General features: G+C 40.6%; 1 protein-coding gene across 6 annotated transcripts in view; it reads left to right on the forward strand.

Annotated features, from left to right (window-relative positions):
- CPT1A (carnitine palmitoyltransferase 1A) overlaps nt 1-12821 on the forward strand; it is a 45042-nt gene that overhangs the window by 27094 nt on the left and 5127 nt on the right. For all 6 annotated transcript variants that reach the window (XM_083426569.1, XM_083426566.1, XM_083426570.1 and 3 more), the window contains exons 10-17: nt 665-860; nt 1771-1959; nt 3049-3154; nt 4122-4238; nt 6000-6164; nt 8530-8664; nt 10430-10582; nt 11440-11544. In XM_083426569.1, coding sequence (XP_083282695.1) covers nt 665-860; nt 1771-1959; nt 3049-3154; nt 4122-4238; nt 6000-6164; nt 8530-8664; nt 10430-10582; nt 11440-11544 — 1166 coding nt within the window. The remainder of the gene's footprint in view (nt 1-664; nt 861-1770; nt 1960-3048; nt 3155-4121; nt 4239-5999; nt 6165-8529; nt 8665-10429; nt 10583-11439; nt 11545-12821) is intronic.

A 12821-nucleotide genomic window follows, 5' to 3' on the forward strand; every position in this document is an offset into this window, starting at 1 on the left:
CTGAATATATATATTTTCATTGTCAGAATGTCCATAGTACAGTCTACTCAGCTTAGCTTTCCAAGTGTCTTGATCGGTACTTGACTGGAATGCAGTGCTACACCTAACTCCATTCAGCTGCCGAGGTTCCAGAATAGTTAGTTGGATACTATGAGGTATGCAAAAGAAAGCTGCCTGTGCATATAGGAGATGGCAGAGTTTAGAATGACAACTTGGTACAGCACAGTACTTGTTTTAATATTGGACACCTTCTTCAAGAATATCATCATTCATGAACCAATAGTGTATAGCTGTAAGTCTATGGGTTGCATCCAATGAAGTCATCCCATTTGCACAAGGGCTTATGCTTTTGCGGTGGAGCTTCTCCCTTTCCCTTCATGTTTTCCCCAAATCTCTTCTGTTCCCCAGTCCTCTGGAGCAGATTTTGGGGTGAGCACATGGGGAGCATTGGGAGGCGAAGTGCCATTGCAAAACAGAAGTCCTTCTGTGAATGAGGCTACATCGTTGGATCACATCCTAACTCCGTAAACCAATTTAAGACTAAGCAAATGGATGTGAAATAATGAAATAATGTATGCAGCTTGGAGCTGAGCACTCCATAGATGTTAAGTTTAAACATTACGGAAATCTTTGCTCATTTCCAAACTTTGGGTTGCAATTCTAGACACTATCCAGCATATAAAAGACAGCAAGCACATTGTTGTGTACCATAAGGGATGCTATTACAAAGTATGGCTGTACTATGATGGCAGACTGCTGAAACCCCGGGAGATTGAACAGCAGATGCAGTGGATTCTAGATGACAAATCAGAGCCCCAGCCAGGGGAAGAGAAGTTAGCTGCTCTTACGGCAGGAGACAGGTATGACACCCCAAAACAATTGCCAATCATTTCTCAAAACTGGAAAACAATTTGGGGCTACTTTCAGCTTAAAGAGTCTTTCTGCTTGTTGTTGTTTAGTCATTTGGTCGTGTCCGACTCTTCGTAACCCTATGGACCAGAGCATGCCAGGCACTCCTGTCTTCCACTGCCTCCCACAGCTTGGTCAAACTCATGTTCATCTATAGCTGCCTAAATGTTTGCTGACTATCCCTGTTATTATTCTGTATAGTCTGTTTCATATAGTCTTCAAGTGCTTTTGTATTTATACTATTGTAAGATGGACTGACTGACATCTTAGCACAGTGTATCTGGGCTTCTCAAGCTGAGGAGAGTTACAAACAAGGTATTAATAGTTGTACTGTAGAATTTGCTGGGTACACCCAGTGATATTTCTTGGGAGGGCAAGTATACAGTGTGTTTAGTGGTCTGGACAATTTTGTAACTTTTGAGGACCTAGTACTTGCCATCTGTGGATCTTGGACTTGTAATGCATGGATAGGGAGATTCCACATTGAGCATTGGATCTTTGTGTTCAGATAGCATTCTGTGCATCTTTAGAGGAGCAGGGCTGGAGACTCAGAAGCCTGAGATACATGCTTGAACTTGCTGCACACAGAAGTTCTATGGATAAAGGTCATCTGAACCTGCCCAGAGACACTATCATATTTTAAGCCACTGAATAGTGTATCCATATAAACTTGAGAGAGCTTGTGTGCACCTTCCATTTTAGACTTCACTATCTGTGGAAATTGCATTTTTCACCTTCAGAGTGTGTTGGTTCTTATTTTTCCCCCTGCACTACTTTAAATCTGATTTAAAAGAGGGTGGTTGTAAGGTTAGTTGCATTCACTGACTCGGCATAATGTCTCTGTTTATATTTTTCTGGCAGAGTACCTTGGGCTAAGGCTCGCCAGACATATTTTGCCCGGGGAAAGAACAAGCAGTCTTTGGATGCTGTTGAAAAGGCAGCTTTCTTTGTGACTTTGGATGACACTGCTCAGGGTTACAGGGAAGAGGATCCAGTGACATCAATGGACACCTATGCAAAGGCACTTCTACATGGCAAATGCTATGACAGGTATTTTGGGGTGTGGGAAGCAGACATGATCTTTCGCTTTTTTATGTATGTGTCCCACTTGCCTTGTTCATACATGGTGGTAGGTTTATATTTTATCCTGGAACTTTGATACAGTAAGCCCACAGCTTGCACACATTTAACTTGTGCACATTCAGCCTTACGTACCTGACTAAATGAATGAATGAATGGGGCTGGAAAGTGGGTGGGTTCCGGAGGAAATGACATTAGCAACCCCACTCGCCATTGAACCCAATGTGCTTTGAATGTACATGGTTTTGGCTTTAGGCGCAATCACCGGAACATAACCCTCACATAAGTTGTGGGCTTAGTGTATTATCTCTTACACTGAGAATCAAAATGGCACAAACAAAACAGTTTTTTTGTTCAGTGCCATGCGTATAAAAGGCATAACTTGCTTTAATATAGTTTGTTACATATTTTACTTAAGGACCATTAAAATCTTTAAATAATTCTTTAAATAATTCTTTTCTTTTCTCTCTCTCTTTTTTTAGATGAGATGTGTTTGTGATATTTTTCTTAGCTCTGGATTTTCTTTTTTAAGCATTTGATGAATGTCACATTTCTAACCTATAGTGAAGTGCCCTTGGATATTTATTTACAAATACGTGTTTCATACATATAACTACATAGCTTCTCTCAGTGGTTGCCAGGGATTGTACCTTCTTGGTGAGGGTACTAAGGATTCCCTAGCCCCTTCCACTGCAGAACACACTTCCTGGGAAGAGGGAATAACCGTGTTGTAGATTTGCCTGTTGTAAAACTTGGATAAAACAAACTATTTTGCTATGTTAACTAATCTTACTTGATTTTTATTTTTTTGTAATATGTGATGCAGCTGTGCATTTCATCTGCCCAGAGCCTACATGGCTTTCATATCATGTATGTTAAGTTTCACAAGTTCTTATTTCATACTGATCAACCTTGTGTTCGTTACTCATTTCACTTTGAAGTTGCTGCTATAAATGTATGGTAAATCTAACTCTTCTTTTTAGGTGAATAGCAAGTCTTTATTTGCAAAGCTATAGCTTTCAGTAACACAATGTTGCGGGACCTTTCTGTCTCTTATAGGTGGTTTGACAAGTCATTCACTCTTGTAGTGTTTAAGAATGCTAAAATGGGCCTGAATACGGAACATTCTTGGGCAGATGCTCCTATTGTTGGCCATCTTTGGGAGGTGAGTGTGTGAATATTCAAAGTGGAGGCAAACCAAAATTAAACTTGGTTACAGTACTTAAAAAGCTTAGCTCAGTGTAACATTATTGCAAGCAGTGGGCACGGAATCTAAAAGCGCTTTTCTTCTCTCTGTGTTCCAGAGAAGGGAAAAGTTACAGCACAAAAATACATTAGAAAAGCCTGCTTCTGTAGAAATAAGACGAAGCTTAGATGAAGTCAAAAGAAGAAAATGCCACTTATCTCTGTTCCCTAATGTCTGTGAAACATTTTATTGCTCAGATTCTTTTATTCCCCCCCCCCCAAGCTTACAACTAAAATTTCGTTCTGTATTGGCAAATGATAGGCCACAGGGTAAACACAGAAACAGTTTTCCATTGTTTTAGGCATTGACGTGATCCTAAGCCTTATCAGTGTGTCAGGCATCTCAAGGAGGTCACTCAGAGCTACTAATAAACCTTGTATCTTCTTCAGCCTGGTGCATGGTTTCAACTTGACTAAAGCCTTTCTAAGCCTTCTGTTCCCATGTTCCAGCACAGACAGACCAATACATTTCTTCCCTTAATGCAAACCATTGGGCCTGCTTGAATGGTGAATTGGGAGTTCTCTCGAACAGTGTTTGCTTCCATTCCACAGTTTCTGGGGTGGTCACCTTTAACGTACACACATATTCACCCCCAAAATTATCCGAGTAACAATCAGAAGAGATTTAAGTGCACTTAAATGCAGATAAGTATCAAATGCTGAAAGGCAAGGTTGGCAATTTTAAACAACTCAAGGTACAATAAGTTTTGTAAAATAGCAATAACAAGGGTGCTGATCCTCTTTTTCTTTCTAGATCCTTTTTTTAAAATCTCAGAGGTTTTCTATAGTGATTTAAGCACGTTTCATGTTCTACACCAGTGTATTTATGGTGTATGTAATGATGTGCTTTCCTTGCTTCCCTCTTCCAACCCCGAACTCATTCCCAGAATGTGATGTCCTCCGACTGTCTTGAGCTGGGCTACACCGAAGATGGGCATTGCAAAGGAGAAGCTATTTTAGGCATTCCTATGCCTACCAGACTGCAGTGGGAAATCCCTGAAGAAGTAAGTGCAAAGCCACTTCTGGGTCAATATTGCAACTTTCATCCTGCAGATTGAAGTGCTCCATCTGTCCATTTTTCAGTAAAGATAGCTATTGTCTAGCTAGGACTTAAATTAATCAAGAGATGTATTTTCATGAGATCTGCTAGGAAGAAAACCCAATAGTGTTGCACATTATAATTCTTGTTATTTTTTAATCTGTTTTCAAATGCAGATCAAAGAAATTATTGAATTAATTAATTAATATCCTGCCTTTCTCACACTGCAGGCATCTTAAAACATGAATTTAAAAAACACACGATTCAGCTAAAAAACACACCAATCAGTTCTAAATATATATATATATATAAAATTATGAAACAAGTTACCATATTCAAAAAGCACTGAATCAAAAGAAAACCATTTAAAAACCAGTTAAAAGCAAAAGAAGAAAACATACAACACCAACCATTATAAGACCATGCCACAACATTGACCAGTTAGTGGCCAATGACCTGTCTAATCAAAAACAGGAAAGCGGGGGGGGGGGGGGGGGGAGCATAGCCTCCTGTGGAATGGAGTTGCACGATTCAGGAGCAGCCACCAAGAAGGCCCTTGCCAAATGTGCCTGTGAGGGTGGTGGGACCAAGAGAAAGGCCTCCCTTGATGATCCCAGAATCTGGGCAGGCACATAGAGATGCTGTCCTTCAGAAAGCCTGGACCCAAGCTGTATTAGGCATTTATAGGTCATAACCAGCACTTTGAATGCTTTTTTTTACATGCCCAAGTTTTCTTGTGCAAAATCATTAAAGAGGCACAGATCTTCCCACAGTTGCCTGGGCAAAGGTCTCATGCCATTCCACTTCCTGCCCATTGTCCTCATTATTGGAATGTTAAATTTAGATCATTCCAAAATACACTCCTGCTTTCATGCTTCTCACAGGGACCTGGTTGTCCACTCTGGGAACAGGATGCTGGATTAGATCGGCCACGGGCCTCATCTAGCAGGTCTTTACATGCACTTGCCATATGCCTGAATTCCTGTGCCTCATAGGGTTTCACTTCACACGTCCCTTAATATGTATGTGAATGTGTCTAAATTGCATAAGCAGTTCTGGATATACTGAACTAGCTTGGCTAGTGCTAATATTTCCCAATTCCAAATGCTGACCTTCAGTGGCTTATTAGAAAGGCTCTACTCTTATTTCTGTAACTTCATCACTTCATTTAAACTGTTTGACAACATTTGTTGGCATAACTCAGTAACATTTTTCAAAATTGTACTTTTTAAGTAGTACAATTGGTTGTACACTCATAACTTTTTTCAGAATTCATATAAAAATATATTTTTAATGCATTTGCTTTTTTATTTTTGGTTATCTTTTCATACAACAAACTAATGGAACTGTCCAGCACTGGTAAATAGAATGGGGTTAGGAGTGAGGGGCGGGTGACTAGAATCATTTCTTTTATTTTAAGTGATGCTGGTTTTATATTCAGAACAATAGAGAATTAATAAATCTTTCCATGCTAGAATTTTTACTAGATTCACGGCAAAGTTCCATTTGCATGAACTGCAGGAAACTGTTACTTTTGAAACTAAGCTCCAAAGCAAAATTAAATTGCTAAACAAAAATATTAAATTTTCATCTTCTTAAACTGTTTTAAATGCTGTTTTTTAACCTGCCCTGAGACCTCAGGGTGAAGGGTGGGTAATTAATAATAAAAATGAAAATATGAAATGCGTGGAACTAGTTTTGTAATGTAACACTTGCTACTGTTTAGTGCCAAGAAGTGATTGAGAGGTCCCTGGCCGTGGCAAGGCCTCTAGCAGAGGATGTGGATTTTCATTCTTTTCCTTTTGACACATTTGGGAAAGGATTGATGAAGAAAACAAAGACTAGCCCTGATGCATTTGTGCAACTTGCCCTGCAGCTTGCTCATTACCGGGTGAGTATCCTCAGCATGGTGTTCTATATGAGATACTTTATAAAAGAAATATCTATCTGTGTGCTTGTGTGCACTTTAAATAATGGTTTCCTTTCATTTCTCTTTAATGAAAGAATGCATTATAAATGAGAAAACAATAATGCAAGGAAACTAGTAATTAAAGTGCTGCGACTGTTAAGGAGCAGTTCATCGCTTATCTGCGAACAGTATCAAAAAGCAAGAAATAAAATGGGCTGAATCTGCAAATGGCAATCTTTTTCTGAAACACATTCATGGTGCTTCACCTGCCTATGCTGGATAGGCTGGGACTGCTGTTGCATTGTACCGTATTTAAAAAGTCCCAAGTAAGGACTCAGAAACATGACATCACAGAAAATACTGGGATGCAATGCTTTGACATTAACATTACCTGACTGCTCCATTAAAAGGTAGTTAACAAAGGATGGCTAATTCTGTGTGGGAAAGCTAGTATGGAAATATCAGTTGCCTACAGTAAAGAGACTTATGGATCCCTAGAATAATTTCGTAACTCACATTCCTTGCAAAATTATTAATAACCTATGCCTTCGTCAAATCCATGCTTATGCTTTCTCAAAAAAGCCAAGTCTTACTCATATAGCTCTCAATGAATCATAGGTTTGAAGAAGCATGTTTACATGAGTGATCTAATCAGCATTGCATACCTTGGATTTCAAAATGTTTTTGAGATAGTTGCCGTATTTTTCGCTCCATAGGACGCACTTTTTCCCCTCCAAAAATGAAGGGGAAATGTGTGTGCGTCCTATGGAGCGAATGCAGGCTTTCGCTGAAGCCTGGAGAGTGAGAGGGGTTGGTGCGCACCGACCCCTCTCACTCTCCAGACTTCAGGAGAACCCCAGCGCCAGCCACACAAGGTCGGGGGACAGCGGGGAGGCGGAACGCCGCCATCCCGCTGTCTCCCGATGTGGTTTGGAGGCTGACGGCGGGGAGACGTGTGCTTCTCCCCGCTGCCTGCCCCGCAAGCTCCGGGGACAGCAGGGAGGCGCAGCGCGTCTTCCCGCTGTCCCCGGACCTGGTCTGCATGCAGGCGGTGGGGAGAAGCGCGCTTCTCCCCGCTGCCTGCCCCGCAAGCTCCGGGGACAGCAGGGAGGCGCAGCGCGTCTTCCTGCTGTCCCCGGACCTGGTCTGAAGGCAAGCGGTGGGGAGAAGAGCGCTTCTCCCCGCTGCCTGCCCCGTAAGCTCCGGGGACAGCGGGGAGGCGCAGCGCGTCTTCCCGCTGTCCCCAGACCTGGTCTGAAGGCAGGCGGCGGGGAGAAGAGCGCTTCTCCCCGCTGCCTGCCCCGCAAGCTCCGGGGACAGCTGGGAGGCGCAGCGCGTCTTCCCGCTGTCCCCGGACCTGGTCTGCATGCTGGCGGCGGGGAGAAGAGCGCTTCTCCCCGCTGCTGGTCCCACAAGCGCCTGGGGGGGGAATAATAATTTTTTTCTTTATTTCCCCCCCCAAAAAACGTGGTGCGTCCAATGGGCCAGTGCGCCCTATGGAGCGAAAAATACGGTACTCCTTGAAGATACTTAACATGGAATTCAGTTCTCAAAAAGCACATGGCAGATCTGGAAAGAATGCAGAAAAACACAACTGCAGGGACAATCTAGTGCAGATTTACCTTGAAGCAAGCACCGTTGAACTCAATAGGACTTACTTCTCAGTAGACAAACATAAGAGTAGTAATGGCTTTTCCTAATGAAGAAAAGCTAAGAAGCTAGGGAACTCTAGTTTAGAGGACTGACAGTATACTCCTTTGTAAACTAAGTCCTACTGGATATACTTTGTCTCAATAGGAAACATAATATGGTGCTGAAAGTCTTCCTACATACACATGCATGTTCTTTCTCTGTTTATGAAAACTGGTTCCATGCAGCCATGTAAAATATCACACTGACATGAGTGATGCAAGGTATTGCTTACTGGGTGCATAATGGCATCTCACCAATATGAGGGATATGTGCTCATACACATACATGCCCCATATATTTTTCTGCACAATCCATGAAGCTGGTGTGCATGCATGAGAGAGAGAGACATACACAATGCACACATACTTTTCTGCAGGTACTCATTCAGCTAATGTGTTGCTTGCCAGTCCTCTAACAGAGATCATTGAGAACACAGAACTCATTGAGGGAAATAATATTTCCATCAGAAATAGTATTTCCACCAGATGCTCAGAACAAAGAGCAACACTATAAATGAGTCCTTGTCATCAATTTGGTGCATAATTTTTAGGTTGTGGATTCTTTATGTTAATTCAGCATATGTCGCATGTACCCAGTGTTTCTCAGGGCTTGAATTTGCTGCTTGCATCTAAATCTCTCTATGAATTATTTTTAGGACATGGGGAAATTCTGCTTAACATATGAAGCATCAATGACCCGCCTATTCAGAGAAGGCAGAACAGAAACAGTTCGTTCATGTACTGTCCAGTCATGCAAATTTGTGCGAGCCATGGATGATCCAACTGAAAGTGTGAGTTTAATGTAGCAATCAGTTTAGCTTTGCTTTTATTTTTATGTACAGTTGCATGCAGCTTCTTGTGAAACAAATATTGCTGCTTTCTTATCCAGCATAGCAGTTACAATGGCGCCATCAGGCCATATGGAGCCCTTGTTAGGAGAAACTGTAAGGAATACAAGAAAATAATAAGAAATTCTGCTGCAGCAAAATCCAACTTTTACCTTTATCTGAAATATGCCTCACCCCTTTTAGATAGAGCATATTAAGTATTATAAGCATGCTATCTTATACTGCATGTGTGTTTTCCTTTCTGAAATAAAGCATCTTGAAATAGACATTTGTAAGCTACTATAACAGTGTGAAATAAAGGATGGGAAAACAAACATTTCTGATTTGCACCATCTGGTGGTCAGTGATGAAACGCTCTAGCTGAGAAAATTGGACAAAACATATGTTTCTATATTAGGACTCAAGGTTTTTAATATGGGGTGGAATTCAACATCATGCTAATACAGTTGCTCTGTCAGTGCAAGTATTTCTGCTTCCCCTCTCCCCATAAGCTGTTCTGGAGAGTTCTCCCAACCTTCCCAGAGATGATGTGGGGCATGAGGGAAGGGGAACTCGTTGTTCTGCCTCCCACTGGTACAGCTATTTTTGTTAAATCAGACTCATGACCCTAAGCATTGACTCTTTCAAGATGTTTTTGTTTTCAGTAGTAAAATTGGTTATGGAAATCATTTTCATTTCTAAAGCAGTTAAAACAGTCATGTGTTAATAATGGGTGTCAAGCAGCATTAAATCAATGCTTTCTTTTTATTGGTGTCTTATTCCAAATAGTAGGTGGAGAAAAAACGTAGTGTTCATTATGCCATGGGAGTGCAAAATATAAGCTGTGAATTGATTTCCAACATTTTCTGTAATACAATGTTTTAAAAATTGGCATGTGCACTAAAATTCTGCCAATCATTCCAAGGTTATGGAATGTGACTTCATAGAGGCCCTATGTGAAGCTTTAAAGTTTTTAGTAATATTGAATAGTAGTTGCATTTATAGAAGGATGTATCAGTGTTTTACTGTATAATGACGAATCTGTAGTCACCAGGATAAAGTTCTGATAGCTTAGGGTTGCCATACAAACAGTGTCCAGGCGGAATTCACTGAAAAGAAGCCCAACAACTTTGTGTCCGGATTTTCACTTTTAAAATATGGCAACCCTATAATAGCTAAACTATTTTGCATTGGTCTGTGTCCAATATACACAAGTACCCTAATTTTATATAAGAACTGTCCATATTCTCCAAACCAATCCAAAGTTTGAGAGACTGTCTTGAAATATCACGGTCATACTGACTGATGTGGACAATTTTTCAGACTTTTACTCTGAAATATGAAAGGATCCATTAATTTATGAAGAGATCCATTAATATATTAAGTACCATTCATTTGAATTTTGCTAGCTGACTCTGCAATCCAGAGAAGTACTGTGATATCTGTATATGTACAGCAGTACCCTTCCATGATTCCCTACTCCCTGGTCCCTACTACTACCCTTTATTAGGAATTTCAACAAGGTTACCAAAACATCCCTGGAATTTAAAAAAAGCATTTGCAGTGTGATAGGATACTGTAGCAGTAGTATATTGAAGGCGGAGAAAGCTAAAAGAGAGCTCTGCATGCCTCTGTGTGCCCATAATGTTCTGCCTTTTTCTAGGCTTTCAGGTTACTCTAATGCTATTTTAAAATGAACATTTTGAATTTTCCCTCCCTTAATCCTCAGATTGAAAAGAAGCGTGCTCTGTTCAAGGCTGCTGCTGATAATCATCAGCACTTGTATCGTCTTGCCATGACTGGTTCCGGCATTGATCGCCACCTTTTCTGCCTTTATGTGGTATCCAAATACCTCGCTGTTGAATCTCCTTTCCTTAAGGAGGTGAGTAGTGATATAATGTGCTACTGATCACATAAGAAGTGGGAACCGTATTTTTTGGTTGACATACAAAGAGATGCCATGTTTCTGGGCATTTTGAAGCATGGAAGGAAACTAGTTTTGTGGGTCTTAAATAAAAGTAATTTAGGCCTAATTTAAAACAACTGATTTATGTTTCATAATTATATGATCAATCAATAAATATATTTTTCACAAACATTTAAAAGTATAGACAGCAATGGGCCATATGAACAAATAGTTTAACTCAATATAAAGCAGCTTCCTAAATGCTTAATTATTTTTCCAAACAAGGATTACAAATATATCCAATATTGAGAGAGCTCTCTGAGCTGTTGTACCCTAAGTATATCTTAGTATTGCTAGTTGGTACAGGAATATCTGATGGTGCAATGATTCATACACACATATGCATCAACCTCGCTGTATTCAATATCTTCCACAAAGCACCATTTTCACGAATACTCCTGCTCAGTGGCAGTCTTGCTGAAGCACAGCATAGTTTTAATGAGCAGCATTCTCTGTTGCTCATCATGTGAAAATCTAAAGCACGCTTCTTTGTCAAAGAGCGTTGGCATGTCCTATAATCTACCAGTCACACTGATGTGTAATCAGAAGACATTTTGGCATGAAAGTGGCATATGAGGTAATAAAATTAATGATCTCCATTCATTCTGGTGCACATTGGAATATTGTGACAATACAATTGCTTGCTGACATTCTTCCACTAGGAAACTGCAGACCCAGTGCTTCAAAAGAAGAAAATATTTGCAGAATAAGGAATGGGTTGTTTGGTAGAACTACACCCCTTGCTAACTGTGCTGTTCTGCTTATTTTCTCAGGTTTTGGCAGAACCCTGGAGACTTTCAACCAGTCAGACACCCCAACAGCATATTGATCTGAATAAGAACCCTGAAATGGAATCCAGCGGTGGAGGGTTTGGACCTGTAAGTTGAATGGTATCTGTCTTTAAGAGAGGCAAGCACCATTGCCCTAAGTACACTTCTGCCAGTTATACCTGCCTGGTATAGCAAAAACACTTTCAGTGTAACATATTATCCTCAAACTGGCATGGCAAGCATTCCATGAGCCGACACAGCAAGTCATAGGACCATGACGTTGTAAACCTTGAGCTCTCATCTCTATGAGGAAAAGAGCTAGTGTAATGGCAAAGCAAATGAACTGTTAGCTGCGGAGTCTGCAGTTTCAATTTTAGCTTATGAACTTACTGTATGGTCTTAGGTAAATTGTCATTCTATTAAACCAAGTGCCCCCACAGCCCAGTAATTGTATAGTGGTACCTCAGGTTACAGACGCTTCAGGTTACACACTCCACTAACCCAGAAATAGTACCTCGGGTTAAGAACTTTGCTTCAGGATAACAGAAATTGTGCTCCAGTGGTGCAGCGGCAGCGGGAGGCCCCATTAGCTAAAGTGGTGTTAAGAACGGTTTCAGGTTAAGAATGGACCTCCAGAACGAATTAAGTACTTAACCCGAGGTACCACTGTATTAACAGAAATTTCTGAGAATGTATGTAAAACATACATTCAGGGCTTTTCTGTGGTGGCTCCGTGCTTGTAGTATGCTCTCCCCAGGGAGGCTCACCTGGTGCCTTTGTTGCATATCTTTAGGCACCAAACAAAAACATTCCTCTTCTCCTAGGCCTTTGGCTAATTAAACCATCTATGGCCTTTTAAACTGGGCAGGAAGGGGATTGTGTTTGTTACTGTGGTATGTATTTTTGTGTTTTTATATTGTAAACTACTCTTATGACCTTCAGATGATGGTCAATATAGAGGCAAGTAAATAAATAAAACACTTAAGGAAATGCTAAATGTTTGATTATATAAATAGAGCCCCAGAAAACACTTAGCAAACAAACTCTAGCAATTTCCCTTCATGTTGCCATGTTTCGTCAAGGCCTTTCTCCCTAGATACATTAAATATTGCGGTCAAAGGAAATATACCTGGGGTGAGAAAGCAAGGTTTATACAGATTTGAGTTTGTTTAGAAACTTAGTTGATAATTCTGTGTTTGGGCCATGAACGCTTTCATATATAATTCATTAAAACATAGAAGCTTGACATTTGCCACTTGAATTTTGTTTTTTTTAAATGGGCATAGCGTCTTCAGAATACCTTTGGTGGTAATACAGAATATGTGCCCAGGGTGTTGTAGAACCATCTTATCATTATGGGAAAGTACTCAGGTGAGTCTTGGGTT

The sequence above is a fragment of the Podarcis tiliguerta genome, assembly GCF_965153285.1.
Source record: "Podarcis tiliguerta genome assembly, chromosome: 1".
Lineage (NCBI taxonomy): Eukaryota > Metazoa > Chordata > Lepidosauria > Squamata > Lacertidae > Podarcis > Podarcis tiliguerta.